Source organism: Pinus tabuliformis, chromosome 2_2 (assembly GCF_031772625.1).
Source record: "Pinus tabuliformis cultivar Carrire ecotype Pingquan chromosome 2_2, CPIR1, whole genome shotgun sequence".
NCBI classification, from domain to species: Eukaryota; Viridiplantae; Streptophyta; class Pinopsida; order Pinales; family Pinaceae; genus Pinus; species Pinus tabuliformis.
Window position 1 is genome coordinate 9,198,118 of NC_142300.1, and position 15,167 is coordinate 9,213,284.

The 15,167-nt window shown below is 39.4% G+C and overlaps 1 protein-coding gene across 1 annotated transcript; it reads left to right on the forward strand.

The window, feature by feature from the left end:
• Positions 1–6,977: 6,977 nt before the first annotated feature.
• On the forward strand, positions 6,978–8,297 carry LOC149191283 (uncharacterized). Its single transcript, XM_089406590.1, has 2 exons — positions 6,978–7,694; positions 8,277–8,297. The coding sequence occupies exons 1-2, from the start codon at positions 6,978–6,980 to the stop codon at positions 8,295–8,297; spliced, it is 738 nt and encodes a 245-aa protein (XP_089262716.1).
• The last annotated feature ends 6,870 nt before the right edge of the window (positions 8,298–15,167 follow it).

Below are 15,167 nucleotides of genomic sequence, written 5' to 3' on the forward strand. Positions count from 1 at the left end.
ATACAACAAAATAGCACTGATAATGTTATACCTAAATCGGTGGTTAAGTTAGAAGACTTATATGATTTGAAAAGTCGGTTTAAAAGGTCTACCAATTCTAAACTCTACAGTTCGACTCTGAACTACGAATTAGTAAACCTAGGAACCGATGAGAAACCACAAAACGTTAATCTAGGCCACGGCCTAGCCCCTGAAGAAAAATTAGCGTATATCCGTCTTTTGAGACAATACAAAAATGTTTTTTCCTGGAATTACGATGAGCTGAAGACATACGACACTTCTATCATTCAACATACTATCCCTATGATTGACAATGAAAAACCTGTCCAACAGAAACTCAGAAAAATCCACCCCAATTTAGAAAATCAGATAAAAACCGAGCTAAATAAGTTGTTGAGAGCCAGAATAATTTCCCCATCAGACATTCCAAATGGGTTTCCAACATGGTACCCGTTAGAAAGAAAAACGGAGATATTAGAATCTGTATCGATTTCCGGAATCTCAACAAAGCTTGTCAAAAAGACAATTTTCCCCTCCCACCTATGGAGCAGATATTACAGGCAGTAGCAGGCTCAGAATTAATGTTTTTTTTGGATGGATTTTCAGGATACAATCAAGTGCTGGTACATCCCGATGATCAGTTAAAAACCACATTCCGAACTAAATGGGGCACATACGCATATCGGAAGATGCCATTTGGTCTGATCAATGCCGGTGCTACATTTCAGAGAACCATGGACATCGCATTTAAAGTTTTAGTCAATAAATCTGTAGTGATTTACCTGGATGATATAACAGTGTACTCCAAGAAGCGAAGCGACCATCTCAAAGACTTGAAACAAATCTTTCAACTATGTTTAAGGTATGGGATTTCACTTAACCCAAAGAAATCTTTTTTCGCATTGAGTGAAGGAAAACTTCTAGGATTCATAGTGTCAAAATCTGGTATTCACATCGAACTTGACAGAATCAAAGAAATTTCTGAAATATCCATGCCTCATAACAAAAAAGCCATGCAATCTTTCCTTGGTCAAATCAATTTTGTGAAGAGATTTGTCCCAGACTTCTCACGTATTGTTTCTCCTTTGCAAAATATGATTAAAAAGAATTCAAATTTTAAATGGGGTCAAGATGAGCATGAAGCATTCAACTTGATCAAACAAGCTATCATTAACGCTCCATCTCTAGCGACCGAGAATTTTTCAGAATCTTTTATCTTATACACATTTGCCTCAGAGAAATCTTATACCGCGATTCTAACTCAAGAAAATCAAGAGAAAGCGGAAGCGCCAATTGCATTTTTTAGCTCGAATTTACAAGGTGCTGAACTCAACTATTCAGACGTGGAGAAACAGGCATATGCTGTTTTCAAAGCGATCAAGTATTTCAGACCTTTCTTACTTAAAGCCCATACCAAAGTCATAGTACCATTTCCAGTGGTAAGAAACCTTCTGATACAGAAGGATGTGGGCGAAAAAAGAGCAAATTGGATCACCGCTTTACAAGAATACGATCTTGAGATCAAACCAGCAAACATTGTAAGAGGTCAAGGCTTCTGCAAGATGTTGGCTGGAGCATCGCAAATTCCTGAGAACTCATCTGAAGAGGTACATACGTATGAGGTAAGCCTAAACGATGCAGAATCATTATATGCTGACACCATTTACTATCTTAAGAACGGGTATGCTCCATCACACCTGGATCACACCAAGAAAAGAGCTCTGAGATTGAAAGCTAAACAATACCAGCTCATAAATGATGTTCTGTTTAAAAGGAATTACGATTCTGTGCTTCTTAGGTGTCTTGAGAAAACTGAAGCCGAAAAGGTTTTGCAGGAACTCCACGATGGAATAGCAGGCGGACACTATGCTGGAGACGCTACTGCACATAAAATCTTACGTGCAGGATATTATTGGCCCACGTTGTTCAAAGACTCACACAGTTACGTGAGGAAATGCCAAGTCTGCCAGACTGCTACAAGGAAATAAAAGAAACTGTCCATGCCACTACAGCCGGTTAACATCGAGCAACCATTCAGTCAGTGGGGCTTGGACATAATAGGTGAGATCGTTCCTCACTCTTCTAAGAAGCATAGGTACATCCTCACGGCAACTGATTATTTTACTAAATGGGTAGAAGCAGTTCCTCTCAAGACAGCTAATTCTGAAAACATTATTGAATTCATAGATCAATTTATAATCACTAGGTTTGGATTTCCAACAGCCTTAATGTTTGATAATGCTTCATACTTTTCTGGAAATACAATGACTGAGTTTGCACTTAAAAGAGGGTTCAAACTGAAATATTCAGCCAACTACTATCCGCAAGGTAATGGATTGGCTGAATCAACAAACAAAAACCTGATCAGGATTATTAAAAGAACAGTCGACCAAAACCAAAAGAATTGGCACAAAGCGTTGGTAAATGCTTTATGGGCAGATAGAATAACGAAGAAAGCTTCAATCAGCACTTCTCCCTTTAATTTAGTTTATGGGAAAGAAGTGGTTCTTCCAACTCACTTAGGCATTCCCTCTTTGTCCTTAGTACAACACATCGATGAGGTATCTACCTCCTCCATACAACTAAGACAAATGGAAATAATAAAATTAGAAGAACGAAGAGAACAAGCTAAGAAAACCCATGCCCATCACCAAGAGCTGATAAAATCCTCTTTTGACTCAAGCATAATGACCAGAAAGAATTTTCAAATCGGAGATTTAGTTCTGAAATGGGATAAGGCTCATGAAGAAAAGGGAAAACATACGAAATTCCAGAAACTGTGGCTTGGTCCTTTTCAGATTCTAGAAGTCATAGGCCCATCGACGTTTGTGTTGCAGGATTTGGCAGGTAGAAGAGATTCTTTGCCTGTTAATGGACAGATTCTTAAAATGTATTTTCCATAGAAGATCACTCTTCTATTTTTGTAGGATAGTTTTAATTTTTATTGGTTTTTCTTTTTCTTATAAATAAAACCAGTTGTAGATGGTCACTAAAAGGGTTCATGAAAAAGACACCAATTCTCTATCAGATTTTGAGCTTTTCGCTTGTACAAGTAGCAAAAACTTTCGAAAAATCTGATTTTTATTATTGACAGGTAGAGTTAACTTTAGCCTAGACATGATACTAGTTTCAACTTCAAAAAAATTTGATGAAAGAAACCTTTGGTAAGAAATTGTTTTATATCAACACAATGAAAGGTATCAATAATAAAATAAATATTCTCTGTAAAGCTGCTATTTTCAAACTCTATTATTGTCGTCCAGAGCTTTCTTAAGGAAAAACAATGACTTCCTCCCTGCTAAAGGAAATCGCAACGACTCAAGATTGTTGCAATCAAAAGACAAGGGGTCTCATCACGAGCCAGCTTGTTCAGCAAAAGTGTAAATCAAGTGAATGACTGTGTCATAATTTGGCCACCAAACCAAGACATTGTTCTTTAGAGAATAAAAAGGAAAAAGTGTCAAAAAGGGTTTTTCTCTGAAATGTTGTAAATAACCTCAAGCAGGATAAAGGATCATTGCTGGATAACAGGTAACCCTGTCGAGGCTATGGACGCTTGCGGGTAGCAGAGGCTCTACCTACGACAAATGAGCATATTTTAAAAGTCAGCACGCAGAGAAGACCTTATTTTATCTTTAAAAGACCAAGTAATGTCTGGTATGAATATAAGAACTAAGCCTGAGGAAACAAACAATTGGAATATGAAAAGGTTGAGACAAAGTATCATTGATAGGATAAGGCGTAATGTACTCTATCTGTCCATAACAAAATTTAGACATATGAATTTTTTTTCTGCTTCGGAAGTTGAAATTCAATAGAAAAGCAGAGATAACTGGTTCTTCACAGTGAATTGCCATTGTTGTGGTCACCAACAACCCCCCTCTTTGTTTGGTATTAGCAATAACACCAAGCAAATCGGGACCCTTAACAAAAAATCCAAAAAACATTTTATCAAAATTTTTGTATTTTGACTCCCTAAAGCTGTATCGCATCGCGAGAAGAGAGTGAAGCATTTTCCTATGCGCATAAATAAGCTGCGAAGAAACGACGCGAAATTCATCGCATCGCATATATTGTGAAGCACTCTTAAATGAAAAATTAAGGAATCGTCGACGGCCGATATGCGACGTCGCATATCGCAACATCGCATAAGCAGCACACAATGATAGGATGACTAAGCGCGATTTGCGATTCGCGATCTGCGATCTTGCGATCTACGATTTGCGATCTGCAATGAATGCCACCATCTATTCCTGCGATGACACATCTTGACATCGCAATCCTCGATACTGCGATACGAGTCGCAGAAATCACTCATCGCAAAATTTCCTCGACATAGTGTTCAAGGAAAGCTGTCTGCAGACCAAAATTGGGCGCGCGCCTTAAAAGAAATTAATGATTGTACGCCAAAGTATCCAAGAAGGATTGTGTTGTGTTTTTCGAAGAGTCAGTTCATTATGAGTGTCATGATTATGCATTCATTAGAGCTTAAAGCTTTCATGTCAATCTTTTCGTCATTACTCTTTTCCTTTGCGTAAACTGTAAGACAGCAACTAATATAAATCAATGTGCAGGAAACATCTAAGGAAAAGGGGAAAGCGTCAATACTCGGAGAACAGAGAAGAGATGCCTTCGCAAACGGATGCCGCATGCAGCAGGACCGCGGATTCCAGAGTATCACTCAACAGATACTGATGGAAATAGACTATCCAAGACTCAGAGTCAAAGGCGCACAAAAGCAGCATGTTTACAAAAGATCCTGAAGCTTAGACTGGGTAAAGCAAAAAGAAAAACGCTAAAGAGGGAAAACGCTCCAGAAAAGCCTGGAACAAAGAACGGAAGCAGTTTTCAATACAGAAAATTGTTCAGAGAGAAAAGTCCCTAACTTATTCAGTCATTCCCACGGCCAGAAACCGAAATAGCAATAGCACAATCAGTTTGAAAGAAATTTGGGTATTACCAAGTATACACACAGTGAATACGCCAAACCAGAGGAAGATTTTCGAAAAATATCTTCTAGTTTGTCAGAAAGTGGTGCCAGCTCTTGTTATTTCTATTTTCATAGCACAAACGAAAGGAGAAGACAACCAGCCGACTCTTCCCAGGCGAATGTTGCATTGCTTACAGCACTAAGGAACAATACAGAAACGGTTAGAAATTAGATTCAATTTTTAGAAATAAATTTGCTTTAGTAGAAGGGCGGTCATTTGAAACCGTGTCCTAAATTTATGTAATTAAGATTAATTAGTTAGTAGTATTTAAACCCTTCTCAGGCATTTGGAGAAGGGTCCGGAAATTTTTCAAAAAACTTGTCCTCAGAACATGCACTTTTGCACCCTCGGAGGGGGTTTTTGATGAATGGATGGATCGAGATTTATCAATGTTTGCATTTTAATGTTTGCTACTGATGTTGCACTTTTGTACTCTTAGTAGATGTTAGAACAAGTAGATATAAATCGTTATTGCTTGAAGCTTATGAGTGGAACCAGTCATAAATGGTACTTTTATCTCTTGACCAATTTCTGCTTATATTCTTAAAGTGATATGCAGTTTTCAGTTGTTTATATGTTAATGTATGAATGTGTGGGTTACCATTTGGCACTTCTGTACGGTGGAGTCATTTATTTGTGTTTGACATATGAATAACTTATTATGCGATATGTTGTTCACAACTGTTTTGCTTAACTTCTTATGCAGAATGGTTTATCTTAATTGATTTCTATTCTTATGATAGCTGAATGATCTTTATTACCAATTATTGTTCGAAATCTCTTTAGATCGCATAATAGAAGAAATATACCCCGGGTTAGCATAGATTAGATGTGTTGTTTCTTATTAGATTACAATAGCATAGAGTTAGTTTAGAAGTTTGAATTAGATTAGCTTAAAATACTCCTAGATCAGCATCATCCAACTCTACACACACACACACCCCTTAGATTGGGAAACTGGTCCCATTATCCCCAGTCGGACCCGCTATACCAAACGGATAAGGAGCTGCCAACCAAGGTCCGGACCGGGTGGGTATCCCCCTTGTTGTCGACCCGATTTTTGGGGCTTCAACACATTCCTATCCAGAAATGGAAAGGCAAGGTAAGGCTAAAACCACTATCCCACCTGGAAAAACCCATGCCAATGACAATGAAAGAACCAATTAAACCCATGCATGTATGATGCATTAACAAACCAACTAAGAAATCACACATGTAACCTGTTACCTGCAACTATTCTTGCTAAAGTTGCTTGATACAAAATTTCCATTCTTATTGCCTGTTTTCCTTTTCCTTCCTTTGCTTGCTTCCTCCTCTTAGTGCTCTCACTACTACATTTGGGTGGAAATTCTGATTGCAGAATCCAATGGAATGGATAAAATACAAAAAAGTGTCAAAAGTTAAATGAATTTTTTGTTTTTTTCCTAAAATCCTGACTATCGTTGAATATCCGGTGCGATCTCTTTAAAGGTAGAATATTTGACGGAATGCCCTATCCCATTGATTATCCAACAATTTCCTATAATCCCTCCTATCATCAAATGAACAATGGGAGTTCTTTTACCGTCAGATACTCAATGTTATATCCAATATGAAAATGTGTTGCCCATTTTTTGACAAATGACCAATAATTGTTGCATAACATTAAATTCCACCACTAATGGCCTTTTGCACTAACAACGTCTAATATGGGGCCGCTTTACGTTAATTAGTTTAACTAATTAAAATAAATATAACATTAATATTATAATTAAATATAATATTATTAATGACCAGTAGGATACCTAGCCACCGCCGCTGCCTCCTACAGCTTCCCTGCTCGGCAGCCCCCTGCTGCTGAGGCTCCCCAGGACTTGCATGATCCTTCAGAGGAATACCTTTCAATTGATCAGCAGATGCCTTACCTGAGTGCTTCTTTCACTAGCCTATGCTACCTCCTGCAGTTTCCTCTCTCGGCAGCCTCCTGCTGCTGAGGCTTCTCAAACCATGCATCCCTCTTCAGAGGGAGACCCCCACTCTTCCTCTCACCAAGGGACCGATGAAAATGAAGAAGCATTTGCATCACTGATATCAGAAAATGGAGCTCCAAGAATCAGGCCATCAGTTAACAAATTTGTGAAGAAACTTGCGGATATTCCTGAGATATCTCTACCTCCTACTCTTCCAAGGAGAGCTGCCATTTCCTTAGCAAAACGCGGTCTCGTGGGTCAGTTTACAGGACTTTGGCCTTCCCCCAAATCAGTCCAGAAATGGGTGGAAAGAAACTGGAATGCAAATACTCAAGGGAAGATAGCTATTTGTTTTTGCGGAAGGGGGTATTACACCTTCCTATTTGAAACAAAGGAAGACAGAGATTTAATATTCAGAAATGGACCTTATTTCATGGACTCGAGAGGTTTATACCTGAACAGATGGACACCAGACTTCGATCCAGAGATGGATGTGCCAAGTGCAGTCCCGGTGTGGGTCAGGCTACCGCATCTCCCCCTCCATTGCTGGGGTGATGACTCGGTAAAAGCTATTGGAAATGCAGTGGGTAAATATATAGACAGGTGTGAACCCAAAGACAACATGCATGCTTGCGCAAGAATATGCGTGGAAGTAGACCTAGGGAAAGGTCTCCCAAAGGCGATAAGGATCAAGGTCGATCAGTGGACTCATATTCAACAACTGGACTACGAGAAAATTCCATTTAAATGCAAGGTATGTCACGAGTATGGTCATTTTGCAAATAGATGTAGTAAAAAAAAGAAGCTGAAAGTGATGAAGTACAAGAAAACACATGGGAACAAGTTAAAAGAAAGAAACCTCTCAATAAACAGAACACTTCGACCTCCTCACAGCCACAAGAGACAAATGAAACAACCCCACATCCTCCAGTAAATATTGTCCCTCTAGTCCTCACATCTCCAAATCCTTTTGAACCTTTGGGAGAAGACCTGCCCTCCCCGAGATCCCCTTCCCCATCTCACAATGCATTAGCTCTCATATCTTCCCCTAACCATATTCCATCCCCCCCACCGCCCTCTGTGGACCGAATTCTAACTAGAAACAAAGCAAAAGAAAACCCCCAAATATGGGATCAGCCAAAAAAAGTGGGAAGGAAATCTAATAAAGAAATAAGGGACGAGGTTGCAGCTAAGGAAATGGCTATAGGAACACAACAGCCAATGGACTCTTTTCTTGGTAAACAGACAGGAAGCAACGAAAAATATCAGCATAAAGAAAAGGGAGGGACACATCAAAAAACTAGTAAGTAATGATTACGGTCTCTTGGAATTGTAGGGGTCTTGGAACCACCTTTAAAATCAACGCAGTTAGAGACATAATAAAATAGGAATAGCCAGACATCTTCATGATCCAAGAGACCAAAGCAGGCAATCATAAAAATAAAAAATGATCCAAAAACAAAAAGATTATGATGGAAGAACCCCAAAAGCTATCGAAGCTTCAAGAGGAATATGCACTATTTGGAACAAAAGGAAATGGGATTTAGTCAACCAAAAAATCAGCACACATTGGATAAGAACAGATCTGAAAAATATCAACACAAAGGAGGAATATTGCATTATAAATATTTACTCCCCCAACCATTACAGAGACAAAGAGCAGTGTTGGAAGTTGGTGAAAGAAGAAGCAACAGAGAGACAAAGAGGTAATCTAATCTTGGGAGGAGACTTAAATCTGATTAGGAATACAGATGAGAAGTTTGGTGGAAAATTCTACAATGATCCATCAAGAACAACGCTGGAAGAAATTATAGAAGATCAAAAACTAATTAACATCCCTCCAAGCAATGGAAAGTACACTTGGAGCAACAAAAGAATAGGAAAACACAATATAAAGGAAAGTCTGGATAAAATTCTTATCCACAAAAATATAGTAGCAGCCTACTCCATTGTGAAAAGAAAAATTGTTCACGCGTCAGCTTCAGATCATAAGCCAGTGGTATTGACTTTGGGTAAGCTGGAAAACCAAGGACCTCTTCCCTTCAGGTATAATAAAATATGGGACAACAAAGAGGAGTTTGGCAAACAAATCAAGGAAAGTTGGAAAACAAGTGTAACAGGTTCACCCCAGTATGTGTGGGAAACAAAGTTAAAGAATCTAAGAATTCACTTAAAATCCTGGGCAAGAGAAAATGACCTCAGAGATAAAGCAAACAAAATAGAACTTCAAAAAAAATGGATAATATCAGTAAGGAAAGAGAGAGAAAACAAGAAAGTGAGCAAGACTATTTACAAGAAAAAGAGATTTTTTTGGAATTATATAAGCAAAATCGGCGAGAAGAAGAAGAAAGCAGGCAGAAATCAAGATGTCTATGGTTGAAAGCTGGCGATAAAAACACTGCTTTTTTTCATAACATAATGAAAATAAGGAGAGCTGGAAATCAGATTGAGCAAATACAAGTAGAGGGGCAAGAAATAAAAGGAATAGAAGAAATTAAGAAGGCAGCCCACAACCACTTCAAAGGTCTACTTTCAGCTAGTGACCAACAAGCTGATAGTGAAGAATTTTTACAGAAAATAAATAAAAAAATCAGCGAGCAACAAAACAGAGAATTAGATAAAGATGTCACTGAGGAGGAAATTAGAGAAGCAGTGTGGAGTCTACATCCTGATAAAGCTCCAGGACCGGATGGCTTCACAATAGCTTTTTACAGGAATCATTGGGAAACAATCAGGAAAGATTTAATGAGAATGATTAAAAATGCCTTCAAAAAAAACAAAATTGGGGGAAATACAAAAGCCTCCTTCTTGGTCCTCATTCCCAAAGAGCCAAATGCAACTTCCTATTGGAAATAATACTAAGAGGGGGGGATGAATCAGTATTATCAGGTCAATTATTTTTCATTTCACAGTCAGATTTGTATACGCTACTTCAGTTAGTGAAAACTGCGTATGTATGCAACTACAATTAAGGAAACCAGCGTATAACCAGCAGACTTGTAATTTAAATTATTCTTTAGATGTTGATCATTCTGTGCATCAAACCATATAAATAGTAACCAGGAACAGTGAAACAGAATAGGCAATCACACATAAGAACACAAGATATAAGGTGGAAACCCAATGTGGGTGAAAACCACCTGCTGCAATTCGTCTCTATCTTCTTTTAATTAGAAACTTATTTTTACAATGTTTCTGTACTAGTGCAGTCTTATACCAGTACGCACGCTGCTACCTGCAGAAGGCTACAACCTTCTCTCATTCTCCAGCTACTCCTAGAAGGGAGCTACAACCCCCTTAGTTCTTATACTAGCAGAGGTACTAGTACGTAGGTGCTGACCTACAGAAGGCTACAACCTTCTCTTTTCTTCCAGGGACCACGTTTCATAAATTTTCAAACTGGATCCATGAATAACATCAATTATATCTGCATCAACCAATCTCCTTTGTACAAACCAATACTGAATCAACCAATCACATTTCAAAAAGTTGTAACCAGAATACAGTGACAGTGACCAGAACCAATCCTGAACCCAGAACACTGCATATACGCTATTTTGAATTACAAAACCAGCGTGTATACGCGCCTTTGCTTCGCTGAACCTGCGTACAGATCTATAAAAGATAATTTATCCTTTTCACTTATTCAGACATCAGTTATACCCAGATTATCAGATTTATAGATCAAGTCATGCGCCAAAAATAACAAATCAAAATCACATAAAGATACTACTATTCAAGCCTTAAGATCTTGACCCATCAATAGTACTTATCCTTGTTCTTGCACTCAGGTTCCTCCTTGATTCAGATCTAGCTACGCACCATAACCCAATGACCAGTATTCCAGATCTAGCTCTTCATAAGATATTCAATACTTGAGTCAATGCCACTGCCTAATGATCTCCTTCCCCTTTTATATTCTTAGGCCTTACACAATACCATGGTCCAAAACCATAAAGAATCAATACCTTTGACCAAATACCTGGGTTCAACACTTCAGACGAGATACCATGGTCCAAAACCATAGGTCCAAATACTAAGGACTAAATACCATGGACCAAAAATAAGTTTTCCCACACGTACACGCTTGTCTTTGCATGAAAGTGCATGCATACGTATACACACCTTTTGATTGTTTAACCCACATGTATACACGCCTTGGTTAAGAGGAAACTACGTATATCTCTTTTTCCTTCATTCTGAGACCCTGAACTGAGATCTATCATTTGAGTGAGTTGCCATCAAGGACAACACCTATGTCATAGCGCCAAACCTATGTCATAATGCCAACACTTCCTTTGGTAGATATAGACCCATTTCCTTGTGTAATTCGTCCTACAAAATAATTACCAAAATTTTGGCAAATATAATTAAAAAAATTCTGCCAACTATTATTTCAGAAAATCAAGGTGGTTTTGTACCTGTTAGGTTCCTATACCAATAGGTTTCATTTTTCATGATTGACTGTGGAAGGGCCAAATATGTTCATCCTTTCATGCTGCAAAGGTTCCATATTTTGTAAACAAATGAAGGAAATTAAAAATGAAAAGAGGGTATGCCCTAAAAGAAAAATCAAAGGGCAAGAAGAATGAATTGGTCGACAAAAGAAAAAGAAAATTAACCCCAAAGAAAGACCAAGAAAGTGGTCAGTCAAAATGCCACTACTATCTTATTGTGCAAAGCAAGTTCACAAAGTGCAAACACTGTTTCATCACACTTGATGGATGGCCCAACAGTTCAATCTGGACCACTCCATATTTAAATTTGCTGTTGTAGAATAGAGAATGAAGGTTTGTCCAAATAGTTCAAGCTTGGCAGGACATTAGCTAGGTAGAGAAAATAAGGGGCCCAACTGCTTAATCTGTGCCCTTGGAAGAGATAAGGGTAGATTTAGATAGGAGGGCAGTCAAAAGAAAAGAGGAACATCAGGGTTTGCTAGTCCAAGTGCACCCAATCCAAAGGAAGAAAAAATGCTAGGTGTAGGCTGGGTAGGCAGTTTGAGGTTGCAGAAACAAGTTTATGATCACTTTTTGTCTTGTCAAGTAAGACTCATCTCATCAGTGACACAAGTACCAAGGCAGTGGTTTGGTTGTTGAACAGTGGAAGCATGACTAATTTCCCCTTTCATTCCCCCAGAAATCATTTACTAACATCCCCTCAAGGACCTTGGGATCTACCCAATAGTCCTGTTTCACTTCATTTTATGAGAAATGCCAAGTTAAACCTTGAGTTTACTTAGTTAAAAGAAGCCACATTTCTTGTGTAAAAATGATCATTCCATACTCCTTTCATTTCCCTATGCCTAAGTTTTCACTCTATGAACTTAGCATTTATTCATGTAGTTTCATTCCATATATTCATATTGACATCTTAACTTTATTATTTAGCTCCCTTGATCATTTTCCCTACCCCTATTCTACAAAAACTATATAAAAACCCCAAAAAATATAAATATCCCTACCCATTGGCAACTATAACCATACCATACAAGTTCGGGGAATATTAAGTTCATATGGGACTTTATATTAACCCTTCCGCGTTCATAAAACCTTTGGAGTTTATTTAACGCCAGGTTAAATAAATAACCGTGCTAACCCTCCCTCCTAAACCCTGTGTTAAACTCTCCGCGCGCATGTTTGTATGGGATTTGTTTAACAGTTGATTAAACAAATAACCGTGGCGCCCGCACAAAACCTATATAACCCAAAGTTTTAAACCCCGGCGCATTATTAATACATTTAAATATGGTGCGGGCCCCCCTCATTCCAAATCCCGCAGCTTTAAACTCCCGACGACCGTCCGATCCCGCACCGTAGATCTGACGGCTGGCGGCGATATCGCAAGCTCTTATCCGCTGAAGGTTAGCGTCTGGGGGATGGGCGGTATTGCTGCCATACCCCTGCCACGCGTCAATCTCCTGGCGTGATCGGAGCCCCCTCCTGTAAAACCACCCTGGGCCAAAGGCGGTGCGGGGAAAACCGCTTACTGCCCGCCACCTGCCCGATGATGTCAGGCCCACGTCACCAATGACGTCGCGTCCACGTCGCCCCCCACTCCTCTGTAGTACTGCCACATCACCTGCTGACATCACCGCCCCGCCACCGTGTCATGCGCCATGTCACCATACACGTCAGATGCCACGTCACCCTCCGTACCCGCTACGTGCCAAAAATACGTCATGATGACGTCATCCCGAAAAGCGCCAAAAAGCGCTAAAATGTCCAAAATTCATTAAAAAGTCGTGAAAACGACTGTTTTCGTTTATTTTCTATTATGCGCCTGTGGAGAACGTGCATGCCGTTTACGACGAATTTTCCTCCAGAACTCCAATTAGCCAACCAAGCGAGTTCCTCCTGCAAATTCTGCCCCTCAGCTCAGCATTGTACCTGCTAATTGCCCTCTGCGCCATCAAAAACATGTATTTACCCATTGTTGACCCATAAACCCTGTTTTTTTGAAATTTCGCCATTAAAATCGACTAAGGAACTAGAATTCACAGAAAATTGCACTCCTACCTGTGCATCACCACCTGTTAATTTACTATGTGAGCCATTGTTCAAAAACAAACCGGCAAACTTTGCCCCCCTCTGCAAACTGGCCATTAAAACGCACTTTGAGCCCATTTCCGCCGGCAGATTCTCCAAACTGCCCATGCATTGAGTTCATTTGTCAAAATCCTCTGCAAAATTTCGCTCCTTCGATCAAAATTCAAGCCCATTTCCTCTGCATTCTGCTCACAGAGCTTGCAATCCAGTAAATTCATTTAAAGACCCTGCTACACTCTGCAACATTTGTTTTTGACCACAAATTTTACACAGTGAGGTCAGTTCTAGATAAGCTCAATCTGCAAATTCCCTGACAAGAGCTTCAGGGCCAGTATCCTGTTTCTACTGTTGAACACACCTGAATTCCAAACTACAAACACAGAGAAGTTAAAAATGGCCACTCCAGCAGCACTGAATATCACTCCTCTCAATGCACCCCATAAGGAACTGGAAGCATTACCTTTGGCTGATAGGGACCACTTAATTCAAGACTTGGTTGGTGACAGAAACCACCTGCAGACATTCTGTCAGCTGAGGAACAATCATTTGAACAACAGTGACATTTATGGCATTTGGGAATCAAATTTGCCCATATACTTCCTTCCTTCTGTCAATATCTTCCATGAAATTATTCGCCTCTGCTGTGAAAATTATGAGCCAAGTCAAAGGGCAGTCACGTCTCCATCTGGGAGCATCCTCTTCCATATAAATCCTGACTCCATCAAACAAATGCTAAACTTCAAGCAAACTCAGCTTCTGGTCCCTCTCTCTATGAAATTCCTTCTTGATGAAGGTCCTAAACTCTCCAGCTCAGAGATAGCCCAAATTGCCAAAGTATTCATGAGAGCAGATCGCCAGCCAACAGGGTCACCTCCTTTTCTCTATATAGATTTCAATGAAGTGGGAAAATTACTAGTAGATATGATATCCTATGCGCTGGGTTTCAAAACAGGTGAACATATTGATCATACTATATTGGTCTTGCTATCTGCATTTACCCCAGGACAACCCCCTGCTGTTAAATACAACTATGCCAAATTCATTGCCAATAAGATACATGACCAACTGCTGAAACTGGATAGGGAGGGAGTCTTCAAATACTCATCTTACATCTATCATCTATTCATGTATTATCAGCCAGACTATTTACAATGCCCCATCAAAAGATTGGACCCTAAAGGAGAAAAGAGGTCTGTCATTTTTTGGACCTCAGTCTTTCATGAAGTCCACAACTCCCCCTACTCTTACTGTGAGTTTATTGACTTGTTCGTCTATCCAGTCTCTTATCTCCTGATGAGAACTCCTCCTGCTAGGCTATCCTATGACATGCAGAAAATATTGCATCTTTCAAAGAACTACAAAATAGGTGACTGGTACTTTTACCAGAATCACACTGTCATTAGGATATATGGCTGTGAGCTCTGTCCCTACAGGCTGCCAAGATATGTGCCAATGAGACTGTTTTCCTTGGAATATTACAGGCAACTCATCAATTCAGATTTAACTCATTTTCATAGTGCCAAGAAAAAGGCTCACTTGAAATTCAAAGACCAACTAGGCCCCTTTGTCATGAACAAAAAAGAAGGATGGCAAGATGCTGATCAAATATTGGGGGAGAAACTCAGGTTAAAAAGGAGTTTTTGGTGGGTACCTTATGACCCAGATGGTTTCATCAATGCCAG